Raw genomic sequence first — 13,176 nt, 5'->3', positions numbered from 1 at the left:
CTATTGGACGACATCTAGAGGAGCATGTACCCTCTACTGTTAGCCTGAAGGTCGTCGAGTCCTGCAGCACGTGCGTATACTAATTACCTTTAGGTGTTTCCTGAAGTTATTTTGGGCATAATTTATGCAATGCTCAGTTATCTAATTCAAATTTGGGCTGTTCGATAATCGATACATTGTGATGACTTAAAATTTAAAGATATTTTCCTCCGATCCTTTTGGTTCGCATATCTAGTGTTACTTTGTAATTCTGTGTGACTAGCCAAGTTACCATACCAAGTTATGCAATTAAGTGCTGCATATGCACAAACATTTGGCCGTCGCATGAAAATGGTGAAGTGTTTGATTTGTGAATTCTCAGACATACAGAGCACATACGCACGTACTGAACATGTCTATGTCTTTTGCTGTGAGTTACTACTTCATTGAACAATAAAATCCCAAATATATTTTGATCCACCGTTTTGCCTTTCTTTTTTCTTCAGACTAGTGCTTAAACATTAAGCTTTTCATTATCAATGTTAGAAGTTTCTACAAAATGTTTCAGAGATGTAGTCAACTAATTGGCTATCAAAATTGTTCAGAAATCTCCAACCATTTGAGCACCCCGTGCTACCAGCTTCCAATGGCACACCAAGTTTAAGCAAGACCAACCGGATTTGCTCATTTAGAGCAGTAATTCATGTATGCAGAAACTAGTTAACTAACGCGATGGAACAAGGCCTGGACAAGAAAACTTGCAGGCAATTCCTCAGGCATCTGTTGGGCGCCGTTCATGACGCCATCGATCGTAGCTGCTGGGTGCTTGCCGGAGCGCTCGGCGCCACGGGACATCGTACAGCGGCACGGGGACACTGCACAGCGCTGGCCTTCTTCGACATGTGCGCCTTGCTCGGTGCCGGCAAGGATGCCGTGGCGTCTCCACAAGCAGATGAGGGTGTTCGACGACGGTCGCTCCAGCACGCGCAGGAAGAGTAGCGGCGCCTCCACGAGCTGCGGGAAGAGGTGCTGGAGGAGCCTTGACTACCCGAGCGACGGATAGAAATTTCGAAACACTCTCCTGCAAAAGAGAGGAAGGGAGGGGCGCCGGGTACGGCGCGCCAGGGAGGGTTAGGGTGGAGAGGAGCGGAAGGAAAGGGTTGGACAGATTGATCCCGGTCTCGTGATACCATGTAGAGAGATATGATTTGAGGAGACACCACACACCCTAACGAGAGGGTGACATTTAATATACAGTCGGCTTGATATACAAGGAATACAATCAAATACATGATAAGCATAAATCAGCTGTACAATTCCCTAATAAGATAGTGGCCATTAAGACTGCTTTGCCTAAACTCATAGTATCGAACTAATTTCTTAATCCAAATTCAATAAAAGCAGATAGTTAGACTGCTACCATTGCTGTATTTTCACTCTCTTTGTTTTGGTTATGCAAAGCTAGCAGAAAATGTCAGATCCCCCCTATGCAGATTAAATTGAGTGATTGGATTAGTTATATATTTGAATATATTACTGGTAGTGTAAACATGGACACGAATTTCCAGATTGCTGTATGTTTCCATATATTTTCCACATTCTGTTTCTCTTCATTTGCATGGAATATGGAGGGCTAAAATGGAAGTGTAGGCATAATTTTCTTTTGTCATGTCAGCTTACTTTTCTATTGCTGTTGTGTTCTCATGGCATGTTAGAACCAAAAGAAGACTGTAATTACAGTCGATTGTTATTTTTCTATTGGCGAAACATATATGGTATGAAGTTCCAGAAAGAGGGTGAGACTGTAAAATCTGACAATCGCTAGCTTTGGTGGTATTTGCATCTAAAATTTGCTGTCTTGGGTCAATGGGAGGCGCTTGTCTCGACTCATCATTAAGCTACTCTTGGTACTTGGTTGCTATCAAGGTTGATTTGTTTCTGTCAGTTTCACAGTCCTGATAGGGCCAAGGCTGTGGAGATCATAAAATTTGCCAGCTTCAACTTCCATTCCTACATGTACATCAAAAAGATCATCCAACAATCGACCACCAGTCGGTCACCGCACATGTGAGTTCACCTGCAATCATGGGTTTGATTCACACAAAAGCAGAAGTTGAGTTTTTGCCCATTCTTGCAACTGACCCTTATGCTGTATCATACTGTTAGTACTGATACTCTGGATTTTAATCTGCACAGCTTAGATGGCTGAGTTAAGAGTTGGCAAAGGTCTGTCCATTTAATGTCAATGAGGTAATAACTTTTATGGGATCTTTCAGTATTCCACCCTTTTGATACTAAATTCTCTTACTGTTCCTCTTGAATGAAATTGGTTATATGGAAGTAATAAGGGAGTCACATGTGGTTACTGTAGGCCACATCAGGGCTCCTTAGAACTTCTATGGAGTCTGTTTTTGAGCAGTACATTCATTTTGGCCTCCCTCCATTTCTCAAAGCTGGGACTTGGTGGTTGGTGCTGATGCCCCTCAGTTTATTGGGTATGGCCTCCTTACAGGACTCTGTATTATTTTCATTTATTTAATTTTATCAGTGGCGTACTTCTTATAATATGGTCAGATTAATGGCAATAGATATAACTCGAGGTATTAAGATCTCCATAACATCTTAATACTCTTGTGGTGCATTTTTGTACGTTCTATGATAGGCATGATATTCTTTGTCCTTTACTTTATTTTTCAGTATTTTTCTGAACTTTAAGTAGTGGACTGGATCAGATACACTAATATCTTTTTTTCTTAATCAATAGTCAATATATATGGACATGCGTCTTTAAAAATATAAGGATGCTTAGGGTCAAGTATTGTTTTTCAGTCACATTTGGGGATGGTGTCAATCAGTTAAGTCAAATCTTTTTGACCAGACAGTTAGGCTTGTGATCAGGTTTTCTTATCACTATTAAATATCAATATCAATGGTAGTGAAGTTAGTTAAGATTCATAAATTTCTGTCATCACTGAACATATATTTCAGCTTCCCCTTTTTTCTGTGATAAAACAATATGCATGATTATTGTGACGGTGTGAGTTCATAGACAAGGAGTATTAATTGTGGTCTTAGCATCTAGGCTATGAAACATTCATATGAAATCTTTAGTCATGGATATGCTTTTACTAGCTACTGAGTTTATAGTCTGTTAAAAGTGGATAATTCTTTTTGCTTATGTCATTGGTGGAGAGCAGTTAAATAGATGATATGTCGTTGCTGTCTACTGCTCCAAGCCTCCAAGCTTGCTGTCTCACAGCTTCATAGGAAGGTGTTTGCTGCTGCTGAGTGGGGCTTCAAGTTGTTGCAGAGGTATGTTCAATTTCCCTGCTTGGTACAACCTTCTTTTTTTGCCATGGTTATATACTTCCGAAGAGGCAGTGCCATTTATCAGAGCATTGTCCTTGGTCAATTGACAGGATAACATGAGCCTTTACAATCCTGTATTCTGACCCAAATGGCATGCTGTAGTGTTACGAAACATGTGAATCTGAGTACTTTGTGGATATATGATTCTAACACTTACTCTGATACACAAGTGTCAGGGTTAGGCTTTTCTTGGTCACGATACTTACTTCTGAAGACTGGGTTCTGAGTCTTGCTTCCTTATCGAGCACATAATGAAACCTTGAGAGCTTACTATGATAGCATGTTGTAAGTGTTGCCGAAACTTTACTGATCAGGGTACTTCCATCTTGGTGTCTGGCTCCTTACAGTTCTATGCTATTCTGTTGCTTTCAGGGTTGAAGATGGGAGGTCCATGAAATCTATTTCTCTTCAGCTCTGCTGACTCAGAGGCTCTGTTCGTCTGAGACTTTCTTTATCCTGGCATCAAGAGAGAGGACTGCCAGTGGCTTGAGGGGTTCGATGTAGGGTACTGGGTGACTGAAATGTTATATGAGACGGTGCTGACTGCATTAGCATCGCTTTTCGCCTATTCTGATGGTTCTTGAAGAATTAGGAATGGATTTAGCTTTGCTGGCAGTCTCTTCAGATTGTTTAGTAAGCTGAACGTTCTTGCGTGTAGGAACAACAGTTAGTGCATTTGTCTTCTTAATATTTTTGTCAGGTCAGGTGGTACTGTAGTGATTTGCGTATGGTTGTGCTGCATAAGATTAGAGAGCCATGGTGGCTTTTGTTCTTCAATATCTCGATTACTATTTACTACTATGGAACGTACCAAGCCAACAATGCACCTGATGTCATGAAATGCTGACTGGACAATGGGTACCCACACTTTCAATTTCATAATATGAAATTTAATGGGTATGCTTAGGAAAGTTATATCTACATGGTTTCCAATACATTGTTTTGTGACTGTTTTACATGGTAATGCTATTTTTTACCTTAGCTGTGGATAGGGCGCGAAGCACGCCTAATGTTCTAGTGACTTCAGTTCTTATATAAAATCTTGTGCAAGCATGATACTACTGCTGTCCTCCTGCTGAAAGGTGGTTGTGTTTTTGGGATGGCTGCATCCTGAATGACTGAATTTTAGCTAGGTGTGCAATGGCAATCTGCAAAAGAAAAGTTGAAATGAAACCACCTATCAATTGCAATTGTAGAAGATCGAGAACACCAATTTCTTGGAATCGATTCTCCAGTATTTCATCAAACTGTTTTGTTTCCGTGATTACCTTAATCTGACATCATGCCATATTTTTCATGGAATTTGAAGATATTTGGAGGTATTATATGTTTTTAGTACAATTTCATGCTCATTTGAGGCTTTTGGCCTTCGATTCAAATAGGGAACGATCTACTGGTTGGCATTACATTAGGTTGTTCACGACTTCACGGTACACATATTCGCTCGCAGTTGCCTGATCTACTGAAGATGCTGCCTTCGCAGGCTCGCAGCGAAGGACTCTGCTTGACAACCGATTAGATGCTGAATCTGACTTGGTGAACAGGGATAACTAGCTAGCTAGTCAGGGGGTTAAGTCGGTTGAGACCTGTATAAAAGGACAGATAGGAGATGCAAACGGTCATGTTCCTTTTCTCTTCGCTCCCCTGTTCTTGAACCGCCCCCAACCGCCACAACCGACTCCCAATCTCCCATACGAGGACACGCCTCCCCCGCCGCGGTCCCTAGCGCACCAGCGGCGGCGCCCGTCCTCGGTGCCGAAGAACATCAACAGCGGAGGCGCGACGTCAAACCCGTCCGCCGCCGTCTCCCCCGCCGGTCTTCGTTCCTCCGGCCCCTTGGCGTCGACATCGAGCGCCAGCGGCGGCACCCGTCCTCCGTACAGCGGCGGTGCGACGTCCTCCCGGCGGCACTCGCCTTCTTCTTCCACGTGCCACATCGTCCGCCGCGGGGCCGCGAAGATGGCTTCCCGCATCGAGAGGAATATGGTGGTCAGGTGCCTGGGGGACCTTGAGAAGGCGGAGCGTGCTCGCGCGGATCATCTGTGCTTGAAGGTCTCGGGCTTCCGTCTACGGGACGTGCTGCCGATGACAAAGATCCTCAGCCGCAACAATCAGGCCCGCTTGTGGTGGAGGCTAGTGCCTGAGGCGGCGGTCGCTCTGCTGCACACTGCATTGAGAAGATCCAGATGGACGTCTTCGGGCGGCTGCCGGTCACGTTGTCCCGCCTCAACCAGAATTTCAAGACAGCGAGCGAAATCACCCTTGATTGCCTTGCCATCTTCCGCGAGGAATCTAGTACTCCGATAGAGACAGAAGCCAGAGACGCGATGGAGATGGCGCTCAGCTCGCTGGACATCGCAAGGGAGGCCGATGTGCTCGGTGACGACCAGACTGCAGTTCGAGGGTCCCTCGATGATCTGGAGCGCAAGAGGTCAGAGCTGCTTAGCAGGTTAGGTACCCTGATTCTGGACATTAGAGCTCTGATGGAGAGGGCGGTTCCCCTCCCGTCCTGAAGATTGGAAACGTTCGAGTCTGTAATTAGTCTGCCCTCCAAAAGCCTTTCTTCCTGGCTTTGTTCTGGAATCGCGATGTCGTACATTGTGCTTAGTTAGATGCAGTAGTAAATCGTGTAATGCAGTTAGTATGCATCTACTCCTTTTTTTCTGTGCATTCCTTCTCCTTTTTTTGGATGATGAATGAGGGTGAACGACGGGGTCGGGGCCCCAACCTGATTTTTCATTGCAGAACAATGACGGCCGCCGGCCCGGTTTCAGTTGTGTGAGTCTTCTTTTAGTTATGCATCATTTGTTGACATGCTGTTGCTTATTAGATTGATCGAAAGGTTTGGCACGACGCCCTCATCCCTGGGCAAAAGCGGCACCTCGGCTCACGAGTTACGGTGTTCCCAGATCTTGGGACGGTGGCGAGCCGCGATAGTCGCCAACTCGCGAACCAGAACGCCGCGTGGCAGAGATGGCACGTCAAGTCTCGCGTGGGACAACGTTCTGATTCTGCCCAGCAGGCTGTGCTTGCTCTTGCCTCTTGGTGGTCGGTGCAGCATTGGCCATCCCGCAGCTCGATCGAACCAGGCGGCGAGGCGGTGCAGAGCCTCCAACTCCGTCGCGGCAGCACGGGTGAGTTCGAGTTCGATGCCTGGAGGGAGAGCCGGCGGAATCTCTGACAAGGGCCCCCCTCCGGCTGCCACGATTCGCCCAGAACGCACCCGTCGTGGACATCCACAATGGTCTAACGCAGGGAGCAGAGCGCGCCGCGACGCCCAGTGCTCGACTTCGACGTTGCCCGGTCAGAGTGAACGAGTATGCTCGCGAGCCCACGACGAATCTCCCGTACGTGTTATATAGGTGACGCAGGAGATTCAGTAGCAGGACCACCGGTTCTCAGGCGCCTTGGACTTCGGAGAGGCGAACCCGTTCTCAGGCGGTCAGGCGACGAGGCAGCGCGCGCGCCACTCGCCGTTTCCTCGCCAGTTCCAGATGAACGCGTGGCGCCGGCTGTCTGTCGAGCGCATCAATGCCGCCCTGGAGAAGCTGCATTATGCTGCACACATCGCGTAGGCCAAAAGGCTGCCAATGCAAGGACATAATCTGCCAGTACCGGGCGCCCCATCTGGGTGAGGCAGCGAAGCTTGCCAGCCAGCAAGATGGCGATCAGCCCGGAAGGGAGATGATCAGCGCGAACGCCGAGATCCTGGACTTTCTCGTTTGACAGTGGACGCGAGGGACGCTGCCTCCGCCTCACGCCACGACTCGTCGGAGTGCCGCCGAGTTCCGGCCGTCTCCCTCTCTCCTAGCCGCCTTGAAGCCGCCCAAGCTTGCGCCATGCACACATTTCAGCTTCGGATTTGCCCAGTGATCACCGAGGCTTCAGGCAGCACGCACGAGCGAGACACACCTCTCACCCTCACACACGACGTGGTGCGCTGCTGTTCATTCACCAGGAGCGTCCAGGAACAGAGCCGCGCCCGTGATCGAGCGCGGCGCCTCGGCCGTCTCCTCGGCAGCGGCGGCGGCGATGGCCCCGACATTGGGCACGGTTACCGTGAGCACGCCGGCGTCCATGGCGGCCCTGAAGCCGTCCACGGCGGCCGGCGGCGTCCTCGGGAAGGTGGAACCTGCCGAGGAACGTGGCGAAGCTGCGCTTGACTGCCACTGTCGCTGCGCTCCTCCCACCGCAAGCTGAGCCCCACCCCACCCGCTCCGTTTGTCCTGCGGTGCTAGCTTCCCACCGGTGCAAGGTGAGTGACTCATGCGCATGCTCAACCTCCTGCCCAAGGAGGAGGAGGCGGCGGCATATCCAGATGGCTCCGGCGAGCAGAGATGCGCCCGCGTGGCTGTGGGAGCTTCTTGGAGCGGCACGTGAGCCTGCTGCTTACTTGTAAAAATTCAGTATTCAGTTGACATGTTCAATTTGCATTCAATGTTCAGTTAGCATTCAGTGTCCAATTAACAATCAGTGTTCAGTTAAAATTACAATCAATTAGCATTCAGTGTTCAATTGGCTTGTTCAATTTAGATTTCAGTTAGCATGCTCAGTTAAAATTCTAATCAATTAGCATTCAGTGTTCAGTTGGCTTGTTCAATTTAGGTTTCAGTTAGCAGGTTCAGTTAAAAACTTAAATCCTAATCAATTAGCATTCGGTGTTCAGTTCGCTTGTTCAATTTAGAGTTCAGTGTTCAGTTCTTCAAGGGAGGGGGGTTGATTCTATTTGTATTTTTTTCTTAATTGTTCTGTTAGTGATGTGTCAGCATCCTATTTGTTGTTGTCAAGATTAGCGGATCAAGACTTAGACTAGTAAATTTTTTTTATGCGCGTAAGGCTTCGGATGGTGGCGTGGGAGACACGGGGTTAGACTGGTTCGGGCAAAGGAACGCCCTACGTCCAGTATCGGGAGCTGCTCGTGTTGCCCACGCGGGGTTCTGTAGTAGGGGTTACAGGAGTGCGAGAGAGGGAGCTGATCCCAGGTCTCTTGGGTGTGCACTGATGCTCTAAGTGGGTGTGAGTGTGCTCTGTTCGCTTTTGAGAGTCCCCTCGTCTCAGGCCCCCAGTTCTCCTTTTATAGCGCAAGGGAGCCACCGGGGTTACAGGTGAGACCGGGTGTCAGGGGGAGTAAGAGAGATAAGCTAAGTAAAATACAACATAAGGAGAGGGACCAAGTTCCAGGGCCGCCACCCCTCGCTCCGGCCCCCGGCTCCTGTCAGCACGTCCGTCGAGGGAAGGCGGTTTCCTCCAGATCCTGTCGATGATCTCCCCGGTGGCCGTTGCCGCCGGACACGATGATGATGTTCAGTCTTGGCATTTGTGCCCGCCGGGGAGGATGGCCGATCTTGTTATCTTGCTGATCGCCCGTGAGATGCGGACGTCGCGTCCCTGTCATCGGGAGCGCGGGGCGCGAGAACGAGCGGAACGCCCTCCTGTGCCGGACGGCGCGGGCCATGAGTACCCTGTGGCGAAGCAGAGGAAGCCGCGGCCACTGCAGCTCGCGCCGCGCGGTCGCGCATGGGTACTCGTGACAGGTTGCGTTGGGAGCGCCAGCCCCTTTCTGCATGCTAAGGCTGCGGTGCATTTATGGTGAGGTCGATAGGGGGACCCACGAGATCAACACCCTGATCCTCCAATCTGCGCTCGAGGCGGATATTTGTCTTGTGGGCCCGAACGAGTCCGACCCCGCGCCCAGGGTCGGGCGAGGCGGAGTTTTGCGGCGGGGTCGGGCGCTCCCGACTCCGGTCCCCTGGGTCGGGCGAGGCGGAGTTTAGTCTTCAAGGGGTCGGGAATGTCCGACCTCGGGATGCCGAGTCGGGCGAGGCGGAGTTTAGTCTTCAAGGGGTCGGGAATGTCCGTCCCCGGGACGCCGGGTCGGGCGAGGCGGAACGTGGCCTCTCCCTCCCATATTGGGCCGACGGCAATCTTGTCACTTTAGGTGGGCCTGGGCCTTTACGTTTTGTTATTTCCATGGGCTCGAGGAGATCGTTAATATTTTCCCCCAACACTATTGGCAAAAAAAAATGATTGATAACTAAATTTAAAATCACCCACTCGGATGATGATGGGTACTGTGGAACTCGTGTAGAAATGTTGTTGGCAATAGTTTTGGGCCTTAGCCCATTACCTGCCGTAGCCAAGGCTGCCTATAGCCTGTAGGCCTGAAAAAGGCCCAACTCCGAAAGGCGGTGGAGGCCTGACTGACCCAAGCGCCAACGTCAGCAGCAGACGCGGTCACGCGGCCTCCTCGCCCTCGCATACTTCTCCTCCCCCTCTTCCCCGCCCCGCCGCCACTTCTCCCACAACTCTTCACCAACGCGCCGCCGCCGCCGCGAAGAAGGCGAAGCGGCACCGGAAGGAGAAGAAGAAGCGAAGCGAGCCCCTTCCCCGCCCGTGCCAAGCCGAACCCCGGAAGCGAGGGAAGGGAAGAGAGAGCGGCGCGAGGATGCCGACGGTGACCTGCAACGCGTGCAACGCGGGGTTCGACGACGAGGAGCAGCAGCGGCTCCACTACCGCTCCGAGTGGCACCGCTACAACCTCAAGCGCAAGGTATGGCCGTCCTTCGCCGCAGCCGTCCGTCTCTCGCTAGCGGGTTCTAGGGATTAGGGTTCATGCGGCGGGCGCTGCCTTTCTGCAGGCGACATGACGTGTTGAGTTCTTTGGGGGAGAGAACGATAATTATGCCTAGGGGTTCTGTGCAAAAGCTTTACCCTTCGGTATCGGAATTTCGAGCTTGTTTACCAATAAGGCATAGGAATGTTTGACCCCAACCTCTGAACCTAAGTTTTGTCGATTTTTAATGGTTGCGTGTTGGTTGTATGATGTATGTTAATAATTTAGAGACGGAAATGTCACTGAGGATTGGTAGTTAGTCTATTAGAATTTGTTTCCTTCTAGATGCTTTAGAGTTCCAGTAATCCAGTTCATCCATGAAAAGTGATTAGAACTTAGAAATTCTAGATATTTTTGATATTTTTATGGACTTGGATAGGATAACGATCTTATATATAGGTAATTGTCTCACCTGGATATCATGGAGGTTACTTTTGGACAACTATTTAACTTCTGCTTGGCCTTTTGATTATGTTACCTTGTTGCTTCCTTCAGTTTGAACTTCCCCGCATGCCTTGCTTTGTCTTGATATGTTAAATGGCTTCAGGTGGCTGGAGTTCCTGGTGTGACTGAGGCTCTGTTTTTGGCTAGACAAGCTGCTTTAGCAGAGGGGAGCAAGCCTGCAAGCACCCCAATGCTTTACAGTTGTGCTCTCTGTGGAAAGGAGTACAGGAGCTCAAAAGCTCATGAACAGCATCTTAACTCAAGATCACATCTTATGAGAGCCTCTCAGGAGCCCAATGCCTCCATTGCTGGAATCACGATAGTCAAACCTCTTCCTGAGCGAGTTCCACGTAGAGCTCCATCTGCAGTAGAGGATGAAGATGAAGATGAGGAGGAAGAGTGGGTTGAAGTTGACCCAAATGAGATGGAGTTGGCTGATGATTCTACTTCAAGCATGCAAATAGATGAGCGGTCATCCAAATCATATGATGACATGGATGATCTTGAAGAGTTGGATATCTCGTTGTGTTTCATGTGTGATCTCAAGCATGACACCATAGAAGACTGCATGGTCCATATGCACAAGAAGCACGGGTTTTTCATACCTGACAGTGAATACTTGAAGGATCCCAGTGGTCTTCTTACTTATGTCGGACTGAAGGTGAAAATTTTCACCAGTGTAACATCTGATGGTTTATGTGTGCAAACATGCAGTTTTAATCTTCAGGCTGAATTTGTTATCCTACCTGCAGGTGAAGCGTGATTTTATCTGCCTCTACTGTAATGACAGATGCCAGCCCTTCATAAGTCTAGAGGCTGTCAGGAAACACATGGATGCAAAGGGTCATTGCAAATTGCGGTATGGAGATGGTGGAGATGATGAAGATGCTGACCTCGAGGATTTCTATGATTACAGCAGCAGGTTTTTATTAAGCTCAACTCTATATTACTAAGTTTGTTTGTTTGAAAAATGTTTCTTCCTGTTCCTGTGAGCAGCATTGAAAGATTTTTGAAAGAAAAGGGTTTTAATTTGGGAATCTAGTAGGTGACCATCCCTTGGCAGTTACTTAGGGGATGGTCATGTTGAGTACCATTTTCATTTGAAGGTCGCAAGGAACTGTACTATAGATGGATTTTAGTAATAATAAATTATACTTGAACAGCATATTGGTGTTGATGGATGTTTGTTGCAAATTCTAGAAATTTGTATCATGTTATGCTGTTGTCCTAGTCATGTTATGCTATTACTACTAAGTTCGTGCTGTTGAGTTGTGACCCCCTGATATTCCATTAAGTTGCCTAGACTGATGCACATAGTCATTGGTAAAGAATAATCTTGAGAATTTGTCAATGTTTACAAAATATTTTCTTAAGAAATAGAAAGATAATGGAAAACACTTGAAGTTTTATACAGGCATGGTTCAGACAGTTTTTTTTGTGTCATGGTCAGTTTTGAATTTCTTAGTTTTGGTGAGACAATTAAGTTTGGACGCATCTAACAATTTACTCTCACTGCAGTTATGTTGATGTGGAAGGCAAGCAGTTGATTGCTGCTGATGACGCTAACAGCAACTTTGAGCTTGGAAGCGGTGGGTCTGAGCTAGTAATAACAAACAAGAGTGAGAAAGGAACTCGTGTGACAACTCTTGGTTCTAGGGAATTTATCCGCTACTACCGCCAGAAGCCGCGGCCTTCTGTTGCTACAGATCGTGCTCTTGCACTTTCACTGGCTTCCAGGTATGAACCTTTCTGCTGTCCACTTGTCCATTTCAATGCTGTCTAAATGTTATTTCACTCATGAAATGTCTAAACCTTTGGTTTCACACCGGACATGATTTCTGTTTTTGCTGCAGCTACAAGAGCATGGGCTTGGTGACAGTTCAGTCTAAGGAGCAAATGGTGAGACTGAAGGTTCTCCGAGCAATGAACAAGAGCGGGGTCGAGACGATGCGAACCAAGATTGGTATGAAGAGCAATGTGATCAGGAACCTCCCAAAGAACTGCCCATATTAGATGATAACGCCTCATCATGTGTGGGGTTCAAACCCATCTGGGGGCTTATCTCGAGATGTCTATGGCGTCTTGTGTTTTTTGTCCATCACTAACCATCGTGATGCTTAAGATATTCGCAGTAGCAGTATACCTTCCATACAAATGTTTATTTTCGGGGAGTCAGATGTTATGTTCTTACTGTTATGTAATTTGTTGAGCTGTGTTGGACAGCTATGACATCTATCCTTGCTCTTTGTGCCATGTGCTAATCCTGCCATGTGTTCGCTGCTGAGGCCCGTCCGTGGTTAAGTAGTGTGGCCGCCTGTTGCATCATCTGTCAGGAGGACAGCAGCAGATACCTACGATGACGAGCTCACCGTGAGGGTTTGACCTGTCTCTCGTTTCAGCGCCAAGTGATCGTGAGGACGGCTGCCCATGTTGGCCAAGTGATCGGCCGGCTGCCCATGTTGTTTGTCCCAGTTACGGGATTTACTCGTATCTTGAATAGGACAATGTGTAACAAATATCGTCATTGGTGTTATTGGCTTAGTTCTAACTGTATAAAACGCAAGCACTCGCGTTGGACGCTGAAGAGGAAGGTGCCGTGGAGTGATTCAATTTGGTGTGGCATGTGTGCTTTAGGACGAAGGCTTTACGCTCCAACCCCCCCCCCCCCCCCCCCCCCCCCCCCCCCCCAAAAGAGACTGAATTTTGCAGGGAAAGTTTAAACTTTAAACTATGGTGTAGATCTATCAGCATGCTTTGCTTTGCTCATTACC

The 13,176-nt window shown here is 48.3% G+C and overlaps 1 protein-coding gene across 1 annotated transcript; it reads left to right on the top strand.

The window, feature by feature from the left end:
* Nucleotides 1-9,593: 9,593 nt before the first annotated feature.
* LOC117853344 (cytoplasmic 60S subunit biogenesis factor REI1 homolog 1) lies at nt 9,594-12,666 on the top strand. Its single transcript, XM_034735733.2, has 5 exons — nt 9,594-9,898; nt 10,509-11,066; nt 11,158-11,327; nt 11,924-12,142; nt 12,259-12,666. Exons 1-5 carry the CDS (start codon nt 9,794-9,796, stop codon nt 12,416-12,418), a joined length of 1,212 nt encoding a protein of 403 aa, XP_034591624.1. The 5' UTR covers nt 9,594-9,793; the 3' UTR covers nt 12,419-12,666.
* The last annotated feature ends 510 nt before the right edge of the window (nt 12,667-13,176 follow it).

Source organism: Setaria viridis, chromosome 4 (genome assembly GCF_005286985.2).
Source record: "Setaria viridis chromosome 4, Setaria_viridis_v4.0, whole genome shotgun sequence".
In the NCBI taxonomy this organism is placed as follows: Eukaryota; Viridiplantae; Streptophyta; class Magnoliopsida; order Poales; family Poaceae; genus Setaria; species Setaria viridis.
Note: the sequence above shows the minus strand (reverse complement) of the source record. Positions and strands in the feature narration are given on the sequence as shown.